The sequence below is a fragment of the Capsicum annuum genome, chromosome 2 (assembly GCF_002878395.1).
Source record: "Capsicum annuum cultivar UCD-10X-F1 chromosome 2, UCD10Xv1.1, whole genome shotgun sequence".
Classification (NCBI taxonomy): Eukaryota; Viridiplantae; Streptophyta; class Magnoliopsida; order Solanales; family Solanaceae; genus Capsicum; species Capsicum annuum.
This window is the reverse complement of record NC_061112.1, coordinates 147,154,350-147,176,449: the sequence shown is the minus strand read 5'-3', so window position 1 is coordinate 147,176,449 and position 22,100 is coordinate 147,154,350. Positions and strand designations below refer to the sequence as shown.

Genomic DNA, 22,100 nt, shown 5'->3' with positions numbered 1-22,100 from the left:
GCACAAAGTGGTTGGGATGTTGGTGGGCCAACGCAAACTAGAATGGACCCAGCAACCGGTCACGTAGCGAAGAAGCATAATAAATTAAGGGACCGGGAAGAAATAGCTAAAATGGTACCTGTGGGTTGTTTGCCTTTTAGTTTTCCTTCTTCTGATGCCTTTATTCGTTATATACAAGTAATTTGTAATCCTATGTTTAACGGTATTCCTAAAACTACTTGTCGGTCTGATATTTTTAGACTTCATTCACAATATTATTTTTATTTATTAACATTGTTAAAAAATATTCAATGTATATTGTCCCTAACTTCTGCTCTTGGTCGTGCTGTAAATAAAAATGATTATTTAACCGTTACTTGTCATTGGATGGATATTAATTTCGTGATGCAAAAACGTATTCTTGCTTTTTTATATGATGAAGATCGTAAACATACTGGACAATTTATTACTGATTCTATTGTTAAAATTGCTGGATATTATGGTATCGAAAATAAAATTTTATGTATTGCTTTTGATAATGCTTCTAACAACAAAACTGCTATAACAAAAATAAAATCTACGCTATCTCCGCCTTTGCCTAAAATTTTTCATATTAAGTGTGCATGTCATATATATAATTTAATTGTAAAAGATGGTTTTGAGTTTTTTGAGCTTTATATTGAAAAAATTCGTCTTGCCGTTGGTTTTATTCAAGGAAATAATCGTAGATCGAGAATTAGAGAATTTAAAGTTAAATGTCAAGAAAATGGACTTACACCGATTTTGATGCCTGAGGAAATTGATACTAGATGGAATTCTACGTATGAATTTTTAAAAATTTGTTATAAATATAGAATTCCTATTACTCTAGCTTTTAACCAACATTGCGGTTCATTTGCTGCTTCTGCTGATTGCATGCTACATAATTCTGATTGGGTTGTAATTAATGATCTTGTTAAGTTTTTAGAAAAAATTTATGTAGCTATGGTTGAATTTTTCAGTGCTTATTATCCTACTGTTTGTAATATTTTGGCATATATAACCAATATTTCTGGTTTGCTCAAATAATATAAAAATGAAGAAAGTTATAAAGAAGCCGTTGGTGCCATGTTTACGAAATTTAAAAAATATTTTTTTCCGATTCCACCTATTTACTTGGTTGGTGCTATGCTAAATCCGTGTATGAAATATAATAATATGTGCCACTTTAGTACTCTTATTTATACTAACTTAGAAATAAATACTAACCATGATTCCGAACAAGTACAACCTGATTTGTGAACGGCTACGGCTGATGCAAAGTATTACATAGAAAAATTATATAATCACTATGCTGATTTATTTGATTTAGCCGTACCTACAAATATCACTCCAACTGTCGCTCCTCATCCTCCCCATGAGCCATCATCTTCTAAAAGGCCGGCATATAGTATTTTTTCTGATTCATTTTATGATTTAAATTGTTGGAACAGTATTGATGAGAGAACTTACACATCAACTTATTGGGAAGAGCTGAAATATTATCTTCGGACGGCACCAGAGGATCGCAGACGACGGATCAACACGTTGGATTGATAGAGGAGTAATGAAACACAATATCCTGTGCTTTCAAGATTAGCTAGAGATATCTTGAATATTCTAATCTCAACCGTTGCATCAGAGAGCGCCTTTAGTCAGGGACGACAACAGCTTTGAGACAACCGACACTCATTGGGAAGCAATGCAATGAATGTTCTAGTTTACCTCAGAGATTGGATTAGAGCAGAAAGAAGAAATCAAGGAATGGAACCGGAGCCAAGCGACGAGCTGAAACTTGAAGAAATTATGACTTCACGGGAGAACTCAGCAGAATCAAGTCCAATGCATGATTTTGCCCCCGTTGACTTCGATTATCCTATGCAAGTTCCCATTAATATTAACATGAATGAGTTGGAAAAAATGATGCATAATTTATAAATTTTTCATTCATGTAAATTATAAATTTTGGATCATTTTGCAATCAATAAAATTCTCCAAATTCATTCACTCCTTAGTCCTTGCTTTTTATATTTTTTCATTTAACGATTTAAAATTTTAAATTGAATTTCTAGTTTTCTACTTTAAATTAAAAACTTACTTCTAATATATTATTAATTTACTACCAAATATTATTAATTTATTATATTAAGTAGCATATGTTTTGTATATTTGTGCATATATCTTCTATAGAAGTGTATATTTAATGTATACATGTGTATATGTTTTATAAATTAGTAGATAAGTATATCTATATATATTGTAATGTATATATAATGTAGTATATTTTATAAGTAGTAGTATATATACATTGAATGGTGCGTATACACGTGTATATATCTTCCATAGAAGTATATATTTAACGTATACATGTGTATATATTTTATAAATTAGTACTTAAGTATATCTATATATATTTTAATGTATATATATTGTAGTATATTTTATAAGTAGTAGTATATATACATTGAATGGTGTGTATATATGAGTAATTGGCTAATTGTGTATATGTGTATATATTTTTAAAATTCTAATGTAGTATATACTATAATAGTGTATATATATTATTTAACGTATTTATAATGTATATAGGTGGGTATATGTAATGTATATTGAAAGAAAGTTTATTTTTTTATATTTTTGACCGGGTTTGACCAATTTTTTAACCGGATTTGACCGGGTTTTGGTGGATTTGATCGGGTTGGGTTAAGCTGGTCGGGTTAGGGTGGGTTTTAATTTTTTTACTTTTTGGCCCGGCTCAGCTAGTCTAGCGCCAAAATCGGCCCTCACTCGGTTAAAATAGAAGGGCCGGTTCCAGGTTGGCCCGACCCGACCCGTTTGACACCCATAGCTTCATTGCAAGAGAAAAATAGAAAAGAGATCAAACTTAAGAGGCCGTTTGGCCATAGATATTTTTTACTTTTTTCCGAATTTTTTTTTCACTTTATGGAATCATGGTGTTTGGCCATAGATATTCCAAAATCATTTTAATTTTTTTTTTAAAAAAAGTGAAAACAACTTTTTTTTTGTTTTCACTTCTTTTTCAACTCCAATTTCAAGTTTTTTTTTTTATTACATATAATCCTAATTTTTTTAATATTACATAAAAGGCCCTTAAATGGTTTAGATGAGTTTTGGAGCAAATCCGGAAAGAAAGATATTTTTGATGAACAACAAATCAAGTCCGGACACATTTTTGAAAGACATTTCTTCTCGATAAAAGACATTTTTGAACAACAAATAAAGATTTTAAAGCTAAAAGACAGGTATATTTTCATTATTTGTAGGTATATTTTCATTTTTAAGCTCAAGACCCCTTCCATCATTGATTTGAAATTCCTTTCATTCATGAGTATAATCAGTAGATAAATTAGTTGGGCAATTTTGATAGTTTTAAAAAGTTTGGAGTATAAAATTAAATTTTAAAAAGACTTTTCAAAAGTCAAAATCATCTTTCAAAAATACATGATCAAACACAATTCCAACTCCAACTTCAAGTCCAACTTTAAAATTTTTTAAGTTTCATGGCCAAACGACTACTAAAGATGCTTCGTCAAGAAATATGCTAATTAGAAAAGATATTTGAAAAAATAAGGCTTACATTTTCTTGTTTTTTTTTTGGATCGAACTGTCCTTTTTAATAATCTTGTTTTACCTAATACAATGGGGATCACTTTGGTATATTTTTCTTCCTTCTCTTAAGAGAGAAGCGTGGCGTATCACTCTCTAACTTACATTTAATAGAACAAAATCTATACGGGTGTGTTTGTTATGAATCTAAGGAAAATAACTTTCCTTCAAAAAGTAAGAAAAATATTTTTCAAAACTTTCTTTCAACCTCACTTTAAAGTTGAAATGTTCATACAATTTTCAAAATCATCTACCCCGTCCCCAATACCCTATCACCCTGACACCACCCCCACCCCTACCCCACCCCCACCACCTACCCCTACCCCCACCCTCACCCCCAAAATTCAATTGTTTTAAAAAGTATTTCAAAATTTTTTCTTAGTCTATCTCTTACCCCCACTTCCAAAATTCAATTGTTTTAAAAAACATTTCAAATTTTTTTCTTAGTCCATCCCTTACCCCCACCCCCAAAACTCAATTGTTTTAAAAAATATTTCAAATTTTTTTCTTAGTCCATCCCCTACCCCCACCCCCAAAATTCAATTATTTTAAAAAGTATTTCAAATTTTTTTCTTCGTCCATCCTCTATGCCTACCCCACCCCTACCCCTACGCCCACTTTCTACCCCTACCCCTACCCCTACCCCCACCCCCACCTCTAAAATTCAATTGTTTTAAAAAGTATTTCAATTTTTTTTCTTAGTCCATCCCCTACCCCCGCCTCACCCCACCCCCACCCCTACCCCCTACCCTTACCCCCACCCCCAAAATTCAATAATTTTAAAAAGTATTTCAAAATTTTTTCTTAGTCCATCCCTTATCCCCACCTTACCACTACCCCTACCAGCCCCCCTTCCAAAAACAATATCTACATTTTATTAAAAAAAATTTAAACTTTTCTCTTACCCCACCCTACCTTTCCTCCCCCTTACCAGCCCCCTCTCCCATTCCTCCACTCCCCCCACCAACCTAAAAAAAAAATTAAATTTATTTTTAAAATTTTTTAAATTTTTTTCTCCCCCCTCACTCCCCTACCCTGACCCCCAGCTCCTACTAACCCCCCTCCCCTCCCCCCCAATTTTTTAATTTTTTTTTTTATCAAAAAAATTCAAAACTTTTTCTTATCCCTACCCTACTACCTATTCTGACAATCCCCTCCCCACCCGCCTATCACCCCCCTTCCGTAAAAAAGCTTTAATTTTTCTTAATTTATTTTTTAAAAAAGGATTCTAAAATGTATTTTTACGCTTTAGCTAAACACTAAAATATATTTTTTGAAAAATATTTTTTCATTCACCAACCAAATACTAGAAAATATTTTTTGAAAAATATTTTTCATCCACCAACCAAATATAAGAAAATAAGTAAGACATCAACTTGTTTTCCAGGAAAATGTTTTCCATCATACTTAGGGTGTGTTTGGTATGATGGAAAATATTTTCCATGGAAAATGTTTTCTTGGAAAATGTTTTCCTGGAAAATAAGTTGGTTTTCTACTTATTTTCTCATGTTTAGTTGGTGAGTGAAAAATATTTTTCTAAAAATATTTTATGGTGTTTGGTTGGTGAGTAGAGAATATTTTTTAGAAAAATATTTTTTAGTGTTTGATTGGTGAGTGAAAAAATATTTTTTAGAAAATACTACTAACTGTTAACTAGTATATCAGTGCCTCTAACAAGTCAACAATTTGTAAGAAATAATTTAACCATAACAAATAATATCAATATCGAATTCTAAAATATTACAATCACTAAATTTAAGCAACTATTAATTAGCAAAGATGGGAGACACTTTTCAACATTTTGTCAGGACAATCTCAAGATACTACAATCAATAGAAATATAACGGAACGACAAGCTTATTCAACTTCGTGAAAAAAATTACATCGATGACAAGATGAAATATGCAATTAGCAAAAGTAATATAGGTAAGTTTTTCTCTATGAATATGAAAATAACAATACATTTAGCGAACATTGAAAATGGAAAAAATTCGGGTTTTATTTTTTTTATTTCAAGCAGTGAAAAATTGAAGCAAAACACAGTGAAAAATATTTCTGAGTAATGTAAATTTTTGAGAAATATAAATTTTTTGAGTCATGTGAATATGAGTGTTGTTGGAGTGGGGTCATAAGTCTCATTTATCATTTTCTAGAAAATGACTTTCCTTGACTCATGAGGGAAGTCATTTTCCATCAATTGGGGGAAAATGAGCTGTTGTGGAAAATATTTTCCCTACATTTCATTACAACCAAAAGGGAAAATTGAAAAACATTTTCCATCATACCAAACACACCGTTAGAGTCTATTATATTTCCTTCACATATCTCACATTTAGGATCTTTCACTTGTCTTCCATTAGAATTTAGTAGAACATCATAATTATTGATCTTGTATGTTTGAATATGTCTTTCAGACACTTTAAATATCTGCATGATAATATAAAAGTTAAGAATTCGTAAAGAATACCGTTCGATGTACAATGTAGTGTCAAATTAGGTTTATCTGATTTCAAGAGGGCCAATCTGAGTCTGGTTACATTATCTGCATGCCAAATTAGGTTTTATCTCTAACTCACCATATTAATTTTGTTCGGTATTCTGGGAGCCTATTTCACACCCGAAAAGCTGGCTCAAAGGACATTCCCATTCATCACCATCACTCACATCCCCACTCCCCTCACGGGATACAGTCGGGATTTTTTCATCCCCCATAACAACCCGATTTTCAGGAAGTGACCTTCAGAAAATTAAGAATTGAATCTAACTCACACTTCAAAGCTAGCTCAAATGGAGGATTAATTATCTAAGTCTTATAACGAGACGAGAATATTATTCATTCACTAATGTGGAAAATTTCATTCATTGTATAGCATCAATTATTGATTCTACAACTCAAACCTAACGACGACACAAAAACAATTTTATCATTGCCCCAAAATTCTCTTTCACAACTTGATCGTTTCCTTTTATTTTTTTAAAAAATTAAGTACCAAAAAAGAAGGAAGCAAACCAACTACTAAAAAAATTGGTTCGAAAAGTTTAGAGACGAAATTACCTGTTATGGTCTTTACGGTTTGTTTCCTGAGACTCTTTCCAACAATACTAGCAAAGTGGAGTTAATAACTCAAATAGTCACTAAAGTTACGATTTTTTTCTCAGAAAATCATTCAATTTTATTTCTTACTTCAAAAGTCACTCAACTCAGGGTTGTTCTCTCAGAAAGTCACTCAACTTTGATTTTCACTTTAAAAGTCACTCAAGTATGAATACTTCACTTATAAAGTCACTCAACCTATTTAGTTATTTGTTTTAATTAAAATTTGCTAACTTAAAATTTTATTTAAAACCAAAATTCTAAAAAAACTAAAAAATATTTGAACCATATTTATTACATATTCTCATGTTTACTTTATATTTAACCCTCTGAAATTTTAAAATATCCTATATAGTTTATATCAATTCACTTATAATGTTAATATTAATTTTTAAGATTTTTCGAATCATATTCATTTAGTTGATTAGATTTAATTAACTTTCCACGTGATACTTATTTACGAAATTGATTTTCAATCATAGGGTAACTTTTTATATTACCACTTGTATAATATACATATGCATCAAATAAATACAATAAATTTTATTCCTAATTAGTTGATAAAAGAGATAGTTATAGATTTTAAACTAAAATGATATGATATAAAACATTACCAAATGTTATTAAATATTTGTACATTATAATATACACACTGCAACGAAGTAAAATTACCCCACAAAAATTGTACAATCAAATGAGTGTGGTTTTAGGATATTAATTGATTAATTGATGATCTGTATGACTATATACACTTTATAGTATAGAGTAATCGTTAGGCAAGAAAATAGTAGTAAAATCAAAATTCTAAGAAATAAAAAAGATATTCAATTAAACCATTTAAATGAATTTTGGATATGGCCGGATCACTAAATTGATTGTTTAAATGAAAATCTTTTTTATTTCTTAAAATTTTTGTTTTAAATAAAAATTAAATGATAACAAATTTTAATGAAAAAAATTAATTAAATAGTTTGAGTGATTTTCTGAGAAAAGAATTTATTGTTGAGTGACTTTTGAAGTAAAAATTAAAGTTGAGTGACTTTCTGAAAAAAGAACTCATAGTTGAGTAACTTTTAGAATAAGAATCAAAGTTAAGTGACTTTTTAGGAGAAAAATCATAAGTTGAGTGACCATTTGAGTTATATTAACTCTAGCAAAATGGGGGTACTCACGCAGTTATTACAAAAATATGTTAAATAACTAATTTTATAACTCTCTTTTTTACATTTTACATTGTCCATCCAACCTATAAAATTTAGTAGCTGTTTGGCCATGAGTAATTTTTTATCTTTTTCGATAAAATATTTTATTGTGGTGTTTGTCCAAGAAAATTTCAAATACAATTCCTTAAAGTGAAAAATAAGTTTTAGTTTTCACTAATACTGAATCGTGAATATGGATTCACAAGAGATTAGGAAAATTTGTATTCCTAATATAATCTTAGATTGACGGTAATGATGTTACAACACCCCCTTCTGATCTTTCCCAATCCCTAATTCATGCCAACTTTTTGCCTGGTGTAGTCGATCGAATTATCGAAAATAAAATTAGCGACAAGCACCAAAAGATTCATGAAACTTGATTACAACCTTCTTAAACATAATTGACTAAAACAACAAGGACCAAAGTCCCATTTCCAGCAAATTATTATTGATATCAACATTGCAGTAGAGAGAGCATTATTACATGCTGGGAAGATGCCAGAGATTTAAAAGGGCTGATGCAAATGTCAGAAACCAAGCAAAGAAAGCCATGACAGCGGAGAGTTGATACTGGAGGCATACGTATCCATCGCATGTTAGTGTACGAGAGTGAATCAGGAAGTCTAGCACACTAGCTGTTGAGCACGATGCAGCTAGCGACAAAAATGACAGGACCTGTTAGATGCAACAACGCGATAATATTTGATTAGAAAGAAGACAATAATACTACGCAGTTTTTTCAGTATAGTGAACAAGACACATACCCAATCTCCTACTACAATAACTGCGATTAGTCCAGAGTGATGAGCTTGGGGTCTAACAACAACTGAGATTGCATCCACTGTGGCTAGTGTCAAGCTCCATGACGTCATCAAACCCATGACCGTCGCCAAAAGGCTGCAAGCACCAAAGGTTAAGTGGGTAATGTACCATAAAAGATTCAATAATGAAAAAAAAAAAAAAAAACTGACTGATTAATGATATCATTCATCTCAGAAACAAAAAAAGGACTGACCACTACACTAAAGCTCCCGCTATGCACATGGTCCGAGGAAGGACAGAAAAAAATAAATAGAAGAAAGGTCAAAAGAGAAATTACCAGAAAGATATTACGTTATAGAAATGAACATCCATACGCATGAAAAGTAGTGAACCAATGGAGAAAACAACCTGTCCTAATCTCAAAGCCAAACTAGCAGTAGTACCCACAGTCCCTGGAAACTCATCCATGTCGTTGTTACTGAAATGCCTGAGAAAAACTAGTATTCTGATTATACTAAACTTAGAAAAGCGAGAGAGAAGTAGTACTATGATTATACTAAACATATGAACTGAGGTATTTATCATAGTGAAATTTTAGTTTTGTACGCATGCCACGCCACGCTTTACATCAAGGGAGGAAGAAGCCAACCGTCAACCGAACACAAGGAAAGGAGGAAAACAACAATTTTATGGAGGAAATTAATGATAAGGTTTTATGTTTGTTTCTAAGCCAACTGTAATCTCACTCACTCACTCACTCACTCAATGTCTTTTGTTGAACCTTGTGAAAGAAAGAAACAACTTCTTTGGTAATGGGATACTGAAATTGAGGTGGTGACGGTGGACTTTTGTGACTTTTTCATCCATCATCACTCAGCTCTTTTGGCTTTCTTTTTCCTTTTTCACACATATTTAGGATCGTATTTCACTTGACTTCCATTAGGATTTTGCAAGTAGAACATCATAATTGTTCATCTTTTATCCTTTATTCACATCCCGGTAAACAAAATTATAAAAAAGTAATTAATTAATTATAATATAAACTTACATGAACGGTAAAGATGCCGCAACACACCAGCTTGAACGTGAAATGCATCATGCACCGGGTTCTTTTTGCCAACCTCAAACTATAGAAGGGAATATCGAAGATGATAAGACATATATATGCGACCCCTAAAATAAAAAAAGAAATAGAAGAAGAGATTCATGAAACTTTGATTTCAACTGCCTTCACCATAATTGACTGAAGCAATAAGCATCAGAGTCAAATTTTTTTTACATTTTGTCCAACAATGGATCACTGATATTACTTCACTTCTATAGTAGTACATTTTCTTATTCTGAACTTTGTGTTCCATTTACAGTTAACTATATATGAACTCCAATATACTATATGGAAGTTGTGCCATTTATTTACAAAGCCGTGTAAATTCCATCAGGGATATTCTGAATATCTCGACATTGCAACAGAGAGATGTATTGAGTATTATAAGCTGGGAAGAATCCAAAGATTGAAGAGCGATGACGCAAATGTCAGAAACCAAGACAAGAGAGCCATGGCAGCGGAGAACTGATAACGGGTGCATAAATTTCCCTCGCATATTGATCTATGTGAATGAATAAGCCAGTCAGCCACACTAGCTGTTGAACATGATGCAGCTAGTGACAGAAATGACAGGACCTGATACGAGATAGTATTTGATTAGAAGATGATTATATAAGGCAGATTTTTAAGTATACTGAAGGCACATACCCAATCTCCTAATACAACAAGTGAGATTAATCCAGGCTGACGAGATGGGCGTTTGATAATAACAGAGAAAGCATCCACCATTGCTAGTGTCAAGCTCCACGCCATAACCAAACCCATAACTGTCACCAAAAGGCTACAAGCAACAAAAGTTAAAGTGGGTAAATTAGCAGAAAAATTTGCACCTTCTCAGGTAGAAAATCATGTTCTGATACTCCGTGACGTCTAGATATTTCTGTGCAGGCGCAATTAATTCATTTAAATAACATAGAATATACTTCAGGACCTCTGATAAAGTGATGCTTCCAAGAGGTTAATAGCTGTGATGATATCTAGCAGATAATGGTTACAAAAAGAAAAAGATGTAGTATAGTATATACACAAATTAACTACAATAGCTCTTCATCATCTGGATGAACACATCCTTCAAATCCTAATGCTATAGTGCCATGCTTTTCATTTCCGTTTTTAACCACAAGTTTCGATGCTTTGCATACTTCAATACTGGAGTCAAAAAGTTCTTATTTTTCCTTTTCCCTTGATAAGTGAAGTAAATTTGAAATCGTTTAACACACATACTGTTTTTAGAGAATAACCATAAATAGACAATTGGCTCAAACCACGTATCGGTAGCCAAATACTGGACGCGCACTTAATTCTCAAGAAAAAATAAAATAAAATACTGGACGCACTTATAACTTACTTTTCTTGTTTACAAAACGTCAAAAAGAGAGAAAGGGCAGAGGAGAGATCATAAAGCGCCGCCATCCCAACCCCATATCGACAAATGACTCATTACATCAGTTATAAATTGTTTGGTTATACCTATTACCACTGTGACCAAAGCGGTTCTCTAGAGATCACATGCAGGAAACTCCAACTCCTGAAAGAACAAAAATGGTAGAAGAAATGCAGGAATAACATCTTACAGGCGAAGACACAAAGAGTTGTATGATCTGATATCATCATCAACCAAAGAAATACTGAACCATGGCCTCAAAAGATGATAGGTCTTTATTATTTCAATGAAGAAGCACATGAATTCAATATGATCTTTCGATTGGTAACAAATATGGAACTGCTGAGCCCAAAACACTTCCGACTTGCAGCTCTTAAGACAAAGCCAATACAGTATAAGTAAAAGCTGTTATTAACTCCAGATCTCCAAATGTTCTTGGGAAAATAAGAGAGCTACCAAATATTGTCTATCTACAATGTGCTAGGAAATATTCTACCATTACTTCCAGAACAACACCATCGACAGCCACTGATGATTAAACTGAACGAGAAACAACACAACTACATATGCATGGATCCTTAAAGCACCATTCAAAATCAACCAAAATATTTACACCTGACTAACTTTACCCAGAGATCCTTTGTGTACACCTAAGCTAACTTAGTGGGTCATGTAAGGCACCACCTAGTAGCAGTGTTTTGGACGGCGAAAGGCGACAAGGCTCTGCCTCGCCACGCCACGCAGTGAGGCGATCGCCTTTTGAAAGTGCGGCGACAATTGATAAAAAAAATTAAAGTAATTAATGGCATATATAAATGATCAAAATCTCAACAGCACTAATATATTAGGAAATATTTCAAGTCAAAAATTAAAAATAGATATTAGATAGATACTAAAAAATTATTTCAATTACTATATTAATTAGTATATTATTTAAGTTATAGAAAAAATAGATTTTTTACATGTTGTTTACTATTTTTTTACACATTTTATACTGTTACAGTAATACAGTGTACTCTGCGTGAACTGTGAGAAACAAAAAAAGAGGAAGAAAAAGAAGAAAAACAGAGGAAGGAGAAAGTAAGAGAAGAAATCAAGAAAAGAAAAAGAAGAAGTCAGTATGTAACAGTCGCAGGAGTAAGAAGAAGAAAAAAGTAGAAAAAAAAATAAGAGAAAACGACACTTACCAGTAACCGGAGTCGCCGTCGACGGTCGCCAGAATCTCGCAGTCACAGGCATACTTGCCTTAGGTCTTGGTCGCAGTCGCACATGCAGTAAATCAGTCAACCAGTCAACCGAAATAGAACAAAAATCCCTAAAATTACATTTTATTCCTAAAACCCTAATTTTTTACAAAAAAAAAATAAAAAGTTGTCGCCTCGCCGTGTCGCCATCCTCTCTTGGCGTCACCTTTCGCAAGTCGCAGTGCCATGAAGGCAGGTTGCGACACTGCCTCGCTTCGCCATTCGCCATCGGCGACGTGGTGAGCGCCATTGACAACACTGCTTAGTAGGTGTTAGTTCTCTCACCTATTTATCATTGAAACTCACAACCAAAAACATTTGGCTGCCGCAGTGTTATCAATGGTGAGCGCAATGTCGCCAATGGCGAATGGCGAGGCGAGGCGTTGTCGCCATCTGCCTTCGCGGTGATGCGACCTGTGAACGGCGAGAATGGCGACGAGGCGAGGCACTAAAGGCGACACCTTTTTAATGTCGTTAAAATTAGGATTTTAAGGACAAAAGGTAACTTTAGGGCTTTTATTACCATTTTGCTTTGACTGATACCCCTGAGACTTGAGAGGCGACTATGTCTTAGGCAACTAAGGTGACTCAGTGAGTGATTCCGGCGACTCCGGCAGCGGCGACTGGTAAGTACTAAGTCGGTTCTCTATTTTTTTTCGCTTTCTTTGTTCTTATTATTTTCTCCACTGATTTCTTCTTGATTCTTTTCTTCTACTTTCTTCTTCCGCTGATTTTCTCCTCTGCGTTTCTTTTCTTCTTCTTCCTCTGTTTTTATTTTTTTCCAGTTTTCACAAAGAGTCAAAAAACAGTGGACTCACTCTCTATGACTTTGAGTAAAAATTCGGGTTTTTTAATTTATAAATTGTATAACTTATATAATATAGTACTAATTAATATTGTAATCTTGAAGAAGAATAAATTTTTATAGTTTTAGTATTGTTTTTTTTTATGAATTGTTGAGTCATTCAAGTTCTATACTTTTAGTATCTACATCTATTTTTAGTTGTCTTAACTATTTGCTTTTGCTAATGAGATTTTGATTGTTTCCATATGCAATTAAATATTTTACTTTATTTTGGTATTAATTGTCGCCGCATTTCCAAAAGGCGCTCGCCTCGTCGCCATTCGTTGCCTTTCACCATCCAAAACACTGGGCTGACGTTCCACAAATGTCACTATTCTTCTGGAAAAGTTTCGGTACATGACATATAACCGTCCACTTAGGATTTCTTAATGCATTAATGTATAAAACTCATGAAGAAAGAAATGCTAGACAAAACAATAAAACAACAAATACACATGAAGAAAGATACACTAGACAAACAATAAAACAACAAATACACAGATCACATGCGAGAAAACGTCAAATAACACACCAAAATCAATGTCTCGTGTCTCACGCTAATGCGACAAAATATTTGTTGCGACAGAAACACAAATGATGATGACGGGGAGGAGAAAGACGTGGGTCTATGTCAATCAATGCGCCTCGTGTCTCACACTAACATGACAAGGTCTCGCATCTCACCCTAACATGTCAAACTCTCGTGTCTCCCCTAAAACTACAAATGAAGTTAATACCCTTCACGCCAGAAACATAAAAATGATGACGACGCTGAGGAGAAAGAGGTGGATCTATCTCAATCTATGTGCCTCGTGTCTCAGCCTAACACGACAAATGAAGTTAATATCCGTCATGATAGGAACATAAATGAGGAGGAGAAAGAGGTGGGCCTATCTCAATCAATGTGTCGCGAGACGATCCCTTTCGAAAGTGCGGCGACAACTGATACAAAAAAATTAAAGTAATTAATGGCATATATAAATGAACAAAATCTCATCAGCAATAATATATTAGGAAATATTTCAAGTCAAAAATTAAAAATAGATATTAGATAGATACTAAAAAATTATTTCAATTACGATATTAATTAGCATATTATATAAGTTATAGAAAAAACAGATTTTTTTACATGTTGTTTACTATTTTTCAACACATTTTTTACTGTTACAGTAATATAGTCTACTCTTTGTGACTTGTGAGAAACAAAAAAAGAGGAAGAAATAGAAGAAGGAAAAAAAGAAGAAGAAAGTAAGAGAAGAAATCAAGAAGAAATAAGTATGTACCAGTCGCCGGAGTAAGAAGAGGAAAGTAGAAAAAAAATAAGCGAAAATGACACTTACCAGTAACTGGAGTTGCCGGTCGCCAGAATCTCGCACAAAGTCACAGGCACACTTGCCTTAGGTCTTGGTCGCAGTTGCACATGCAGTAAATCAGTCGAACCGAAATAGAAAAAAAAGCCCTAAAATTAACTTTTATCCCTAAAACCCTAATTTTTTTAAAAAGATAAAAAAGTGTTGCCTTTGTCGCCTCGCCTCGCCGTGTCGCCATCCTCGCCTTGGCGTCACCTTTCGCAGGTTGCGCCTCGCCTTGCCTCGCCATTCGCCATTGGCAACATGGCAAGCGCCATTGATAACACTGCTTAGTAGGTGTTAGTTCTCTCACCTATTTATCATGGAAACTCACAACCAAAAACATTTGGCTGCTGTAGTGTTATCAATGGTGAGAGCAATGTCGCCAATGGCGAATGGCGAGGTGAGGCGTTGTTGCCGTCTGCCTTTGTGGCGATGCGACCTGCGAAAGGCAACAATGGCGACGAGGTGAGGCGAGGCGCTAAAGGCGACACCTTTTTAAATTTGTTGTTAAAATTAGGGCTTTAAGGACAAAAGGTAACTTTAGGACTTTTATTTCCATTTTGCTTTGAGACTTGAGAGGCGACTATGACTAAGGCGACTCGGTGAGTGATTCCGGCGGCGACGACTAGTAAGTACTATGTCGGTTCTCTATTTTTTTTCGTTTTCTTTCTTCTTCTTATTTTCTCCACTGATTTCTTCTTGAGTCTTTTCTTCTACTTTCTTCTTCCGCTGATTTTCTCCTCTGTGTTTCTTTTCTTCTTCTTCCTCTGTTTTTATTTTTTTCCAGTTTTCTCAAAGAGTCAAAAAACAGTGGACTCACTCTCTATGACTTTGAGTAAAAATTCGGGTTTTTTAATTTATAAATTGTATAACTTATATAATATAGTACTAATTAATATCGTAATCTTGAAGAAGAATAAATTTTTATAGTTTTAGTATTGCATGTTTTATCAATTGTTGAGTCATTCAAGTTCTATACTTTTAGTATCTACCATCTATTTTTAGTTGTCTTAAATATTTGCTTTTGCTAATGAGATTTTGATTGTTTACACATGCAATTAAATATTTTATTTTTTTTGGTATTAATTGTCGCCGCATTTCCAAAAGGCGCTCGCCTCGCCGTGTGACGAGGCAGAGCCTCGTCGCCATTCGTTGTCTTTCGCCATCCAAAACACTGGGCTGACGTTCCACAAATGTCACTATTCTCTGGAAAAGTTTCGGTACATTACATATAACCGTCCACTCAGTATTTCCTAATTCAGTAATGCATAAAACTCATGAAGAAAGATACACTAGACAAACAATAAAACGACAAATACACAGATCACATGCGAGAAAACGTCAAATAACACACCAAAATCAATGTGTCTCGTGTCTCACGCTAATGCGACAAAATATTTGTTGTGACGGAAACACAAATGATGATGACGAGGAGGAGAAAGACGTGGGTCTATGTCAATCAATGTGCCTCGTGTCTCACACTAACACGACAAGGTCTCGCGTCTCACCCTAACATGTCAAACTCTCGTGTCTCCCCTAAAACTACAAATGAAGTTAATACCCTTCACGCCAGAAACATAAAAATGATGACGACGATGAGGAGAAAGAGGAGGATCTATCTCAATCTATGTACCTCGTGTCTCAACCTAACACGACAAATGAAGTTAATATCCGTCATGATAGGAACATAAATGAGGAGGAGGAGAAAGAGGTGGGTCTATCTCAATCAATGTGTCGCGAGATGATTCCTAACACGAAAAATGAAGTTAATATCGTCACGGCAAAAACATAAATGATAATAACGAGGAGGAGAAAGAGATGGATATATTTCATATCCATATCAGGCTCGTCTATAAATGCATGCCAGTTGTCACCACCGAGTTAAAAACTAGATTTTACTAGTCCGTACAGATCAACACACATTTTACAAAGTAACATGAACAACGTTTCCAGGAGAAAGAACAGCTGATATTCCAACAGCACGTTGTTCTTTCCATATCACAAACATCATCAGCCAGATGACCTCTAGAAGATAAATCTCTCATTGACCTATTCTACTTGCTCTCACCTTGTTTTTTAAAAATATTTTTGTTAAATATTTATTCCCCCCTACTGTTCTCTTCCAATCCTTATAAACCTACTCCATATCTATTTTATAGTTTCTTCTAGCTAGTCAATTTAAAAGGCAATACGCCGTCACTCCATTTGCCACCATCAACTTATCATAACATAACAATTGCTTGGCTCTTTAGGAAATAAATTCATACTTCATAGTAGATGCCTCTGGGAGCAGCTAAAGAAAGTGACGCCCTGCAGCCTTCCAACTGAAATGGCTCCACATAATATTCAATTTTCATTCCTCCTGTCTCGTTTTAAACAGATGTACGGTTGAAGTTCCCAAATGAACACAGCATTATCAATCTACTCTTACCTCAATTCACATTCTATATGAAGGAACAACTGAGCTAGCAAACTAGTTTTCTCCACCCACCAAGCAAATAAAAAATACCAACTTGTTAAGAAATGATCAACAGAAATTCCACCGCTAGGTCAAAAATTGAAGGCTATAAATTGGTAACTCAAATCTTCTATAATCCAATCAATTCCAGTTTCAAGATTACAAAATTTTATCAAAATGCATATGGAAACATACAAACACATCAACACAGAATTCTCCAAAAAAAAGAAAAAGATTCAAGAATCAAAGAAACAATAAAAAGAAAGAAAAAGGGAACCCATTACCAGAAAGAAGTGAAGCTGTAAAAAGGAATATCCAAACACATGAAAAGCAGTGAAGCAACGGAGAAAGCAGCTTGTCCTAATCTCAAAGCCAGGCTAGCACTAGTACCCATAGTCCCTGGAAGTTCATCCATGTCCTCCTCACCGACATGCCAGAGACTCCTACTACTACAATTTCACTAATACAATTATGAACTGAGGTGTTTGTCATACTCCAATTTTAGGTTTTTACGCATCCCATGCCACGTTGGAACAAGCCAACCCTCAACCGAAAAGAGGAAAACAACAATTTTAGGGGGGGAAATTAATGATAAGGTTTGATGTTTGTTTGTAAGCCCAACTGTAATTTTCTCTCCTCTTAAATGTTTTTGATTTTGTTGAGGTTTTAATTTGGGGAATTTGATGTGTTTGGTTTGCTAAAGAAAGAGCGAGCTTCTTTGGTAAGGGAATACTGAAATTGAGATGGTGACGGTGGTGGACTTTTCAGCATCTCTCTCTCTCTCTTTTTCTTTTTTAACACAATTATCATTTGACCATTTTTCCTTTTCATCCAGGATATTTTAATTCTCATTATTAAGTACATGATGATAAATCTAGCTTGTTACAAAAGTGAAATTTTATTATTGAGAAGATGATTCATGTAACACGTCAGATGAAATAAGGCAATTATGTGTTATAGTGTTATCATTGAAGAACGAGAAGGTATGTGACATTTGAGACAGATGGTTTCCTTGTAAGGCTTTAGTAGCTTTTGGGTAATGAGATGGTTAGCATCCTTTTAACAGTTACGATGAAAGAACAACATGCAAATGTGAACTTGTGATATGTTTGTCTTAATTTAAACCACTAATCAATAGTTATAATTATGATACCATCTTAGTTCCATATTAGAGTTGCGATTTCTCCCCAAATATACCATATTTGATTGTGGATGTTGTCATCCTACATCCCCAGGTAAACGAAAGAAAAAGAAGAAAATGATAAGTAAATGCTTGTGATTAACCTATTATTCAAATAAACCTTATGTTCTTGTGGTGCAATCACATATAACTTTGTGGCATATTCATGTCTATATAAATCGACAAAATCAAAGAGGTGTATTACCTTTGTTTTGGTTTAGTTTAAATATAAAGAAATCCACTAAATTTGTTTCATTTCCTAGTAAGTAAATGTAGAGCCAAGTTGAAACGCAAACCTCCGCTTTGTGTGGGGGGTTTGGATGGGAAAAGATTTCTCGTTTGGACGATATAATTTTTTTACAAAGATGGTCATCCTCATAGGACAAATTTTGCAAATCCATCAAGGTTCCACTACAACAATAACATACCCATTCTGGTAGACCCTCGACTCAAAAAAAAACTTTCCGAGGCAGGAATGCAAGAAAAATATGGTAGCAAAATAACGAGATACAAAGCAAATGCAGCAACAAGGTACCTTAAGTAGAACATTTTAGGATCTTTCATGGTCGCCCATGAAAGCTGTTCACTTGGCAGTGAGCTTAGTTCACGTTGCTACACATTCTTCCATAGATAGCAGACACAACTTAGTAAAATGATCACATAAATACAAGTACAACAGAGTTCGACTTCCCTGTATCTGCAGTTCAGAAACTGAGTTAGCCTCCACTAATAGGAGGTATAATGGCCAATTCATCTCCATCTTTCACAGTGGTGGACTCAGCTGTGTATTCCTCATTTCGGGCAAGAAGTATGCACCCACGGATCTCTTCCAAGCGTGGGAAGCGAGAAATGACCTTATTCAAGCAATCACCGGCAGTACTACCGTAAGATACTTCCAATGGCATTTCAGTCATGCCAGTCAGATCTCTAGCGCGGGCAAAAAACAGAAACTTAATTTGAAGAGATCTATTCTCATCGTCATTTTGCAGAGCTTTCACATCTTTACTGTCAATTTGTTTATCAATCATGACTATTGCAAATAACCTGTCCAGCAAATTCAACAGCAGTGGTAACATCTATTACTTATGCTCTAACTCCAAAGTCATGGTTTTTGAGGAATCAAAATTGACGACAGAAGTAGCATATAGTTTTTTCTCAAGGACAACAACAATATACCCAGTGTAATCTCAACGACGGGAGCTAAGTAATAAACACCACGACAATGACCAAATCATACTATTCGCGCTCTTAAATTAAACAATAACTGAATATTTAAAAGGATCTCCTTCTGTTTCCTAAGAAATTACAACAAAATAATTACGGAACTAAAAAATTTAACTTCTACAACAAGTTGAAATCTAATAATAAGTTTTCTATAAGTAGACTAACTGACAACACAAAAATAGTATTGACCTTAGAAATCCACTAACATGGCCAAAACTGTCCAACATTTAAGTTTTTTATTACATAAATGTTGGTCAGTTTTGGCCATGTTAGTGGATTTCTAACTGTAATGCATTTCTAACTTGGGTTAATGTCTTGTCTGTGAACTTGACTAACTGTAATGCATTTGCAATTGACCAAAAACATTAACCCAAGTCCACAGACTTTACAATGAAAGAAAAGAACGTTCCTTCTTTCATCACATCAAGTTCAATGCAAAATTAACAAAGTCATTTTAAAAAGAATGAGGAGAACTAAAAGAAAGGGTAAACTCAAAGTGAAGTCCACTACATCCATGTACTTACATTATGGTTAAGATAAATTTGTAAAGAGTATAGAAGTGTTGGATTTCCAAAACAGAAATTGACACTTAGTTAAGAATTGAAAAAATGACAGCCACTAAAAGAGTAGAGAAGTGTTGGATTACTTAGTAATAATGACAAAAACAAACTTATATCTAAGAAGAAACAAGAAAATGTGACAGAGACTAAAAGAGTATAGAATTATTGGTTTTCTTAGTAACAACAAAAAGTGACAAACATACTTAAGAAACAAATGCGAAAAAGATACACTGACTATATCATAAATACTCAACCCCCCCACCCCCACCCCAAAAAAAAAAAAAGTAAGGAAAAAGCAAAGCAACCAGCTAACCACATAAGGGAAGTAGATAGGATAAAGATACACCGATATGTACAAGGCATTACACCCTATTATGGTATGTTATAGATAGTAGATACAAATACAATCAAACTACACTTCCAGAATTCACCCATATATAATCCACTAACTTGTTGAATTCCAAATACAACAACAACATTCCCAATGAAATCCACAAGATGTAAAGAATGGATCTTAGGCCTAATTCAACCTCAAAAGCTAGCTCATGAGAGGAGGATTGTCCAAATCCATATAAACAAACCACCAGTCCATTCCCCAATCAATGTGGGACTTTTACCCACTCTAACACTTACCATAGTAAACTTGTAGAATTCTAAATAAAGTTTCAAAATTAATTTGAGCAAAATTTGGTATAGACCCCATTTAAAAGAAGACACGTATATTTTTCTTCATTCTATGATATCAGTGTTAATAATAACATACCTAGTGTAGTCCCACAAAGTGGAGCAGATATCAAAGTGGCACATAAATTAACAGAGTTCAGTGTAATTCTTTTCCACTACATTTGATTGATATGTTAAAAGGCATCACCGCTAGCATATCCATCAAACGTAGCGAAAAAGCATTACACCCAACAAACGACATCTAATTAAACGATATCTAGACACCATTCTACAAATGATATTATTAATACAGTTTTCATGAGTTTTAACACGTCAACTATTACCTAATCAATTTAAACTTTGATGTCATGTTTTCGATCAAAGTTTTCTCCCATTGAACTAATGTTTGCCTTATTCTCAAATATTCTCTTTTACTACTACTTATATGACATGATTAAAGAAGTTTAAGATAATTGACTGATCATCATTTGGCCTAAGGTGCCCAATTTTCCCTCCTAGTTTACTAGAGAGAAAGGTGTTACTACAAGTTACAGAACTCTTTTATACTTTGGGTGGACTACAGTTTTAAGGAAAAGTGGCTGATGCTATCTCACAGAAGGATACTCCATTCCATTGGTAGAGAAGCAGTTCTACCAATGGAATCTAAATAGTAGTAGTAATTCTTTACAACTGTTGGCTAACTTATACTATTTTCTTTCAATCTAAATCATCCTGGTGAAGCCCGTACCTGCTATCCGTGTTATAGGACCTTACAATGGGCTTCATGGCAGGCTGGTTGATGGTACATGTTTGTTCATCTATAAAGACATTCACACGATCACCTGGAATTTGTGTTCTAGTCTAATGATTATCTTTTCAATTTCTTTCCTTTATTTCTAGTTTCCTTGATTTTTTGACAGAAACTGGAAAATAGATTCAAGTTGATTCCATAAACGGGTCTGTGTGACTCCTGAAGCACTGTTTCTAGGCTTCTATATATAAGCAAAGGATAATAACAGGGAATAGTTAATTAGCATCTTTCAAAATAAGGTCAAATTCTCCATAAACAAGTGATTTTAGCAAATTATCAAAGTGCTCAATCCACTTTGACTAAACTCTTCCTTTACGGAGCAATTTTCAACGCCTATTCACATATTCCATGTGGTAATTTGAGCAACTTTAGAATGATGGAATTTTCCCAAAACTACTATTTTCATTTTCACATAAAAGAAGTAATCAAAGAGGAATATACCTGAACCCGAAAGTAGAATAAATCAAAGTAGTATTGCAGCCCTAATTTCCGACACAACTCAAAGAAATCTACGCGAGTGAGAGAGGGGAAGATTGGAAAAGAGGGCACAAAAACAGTTTAAAAAATGCTTAGGGACACCGAAGCAAATATAT

The 22,100-nt window shown here is 34.1% G+C and overlaps 3 protein-coding genes across 4 annotated transcripts; all 3 read right to left on the bottom strand.

Moving 5' to 3' along the window:
* Positions 1-8,286: 8,286 nt before the first annotated feature.
* On the bottom strand, positions 8,287-9,852 carry LOC107860363 (CASP-like protein ARALYDRAFT_485429). 2 transcript variants are annotated; one of them, XM_016705690.2, is made up of 4 exons: positions 9,731-9,852; positions 9,020-9,169; positions 8,685-8,817; positions 8,287-8,595 (listed from the first exon to the last, which is right to left on the bottom strand). In XM_016705690.2, coding segments are annotated over exons 1-4 (480 nt in total). In that variant the 5' UTR covers positions 9,733-9,852; the 3' UTR covers positions 8,287-8,400. The 2 variants fall into 2 exon arrangements, with proteins under 2 accessions (XP_016561176.1, XP_016561175.1); XM_016705689.2 differs by lacking the exon at positions 9,731-9,852 and having other exon boundaries at positions 9,020-9,634.
* A 33-nt stretch (positions 9,853-9,885) lies between these two features.
* Positions 9,886-17,908, bottom strand: LOC107860364 (CASP-like protein 5C1). The gene is made up of 3 exons (XM_016705692.2): positions 17,354-17,908; positions 10,436-10,568; positions 9,886-10,363 (listed from the first exon to the last, which is right to left on the bottom strand). The coding sequence occupies exons 1-3, from the start codon at positions 17,482-17,484 to the stop codon at positions 10,169-10,171; spliced, it is 459 nt and encodes a 152-aa protein (XP_016561178.1). The 5' UTR covers positions 17,485-17,908; the 3' UTR covers positions 9,886-10,168.
* An 860-nt stretch (positions 17,909-18,768) lies between these two features.
* LOC107860362 (molybdopterin synthase sulfur carrier subunit) lies at positions 18,769-19,293 on the bottom strand. Its single transcript, XM_016705687.2, has one exon. It carries the CDS (start codon positions 19,275-19,277, stop codon positions 18,966-18,968), a length of 312 nt encoding a protein of 103 aa, XP_016561173.1. The 5' UTR covers positions 19,278-19,293; the 3' UTR covers positions 18,769-18,965.
* Between the last annotated feature and the right edge of the window lie 2,807 nt (positions 19,294-22,100).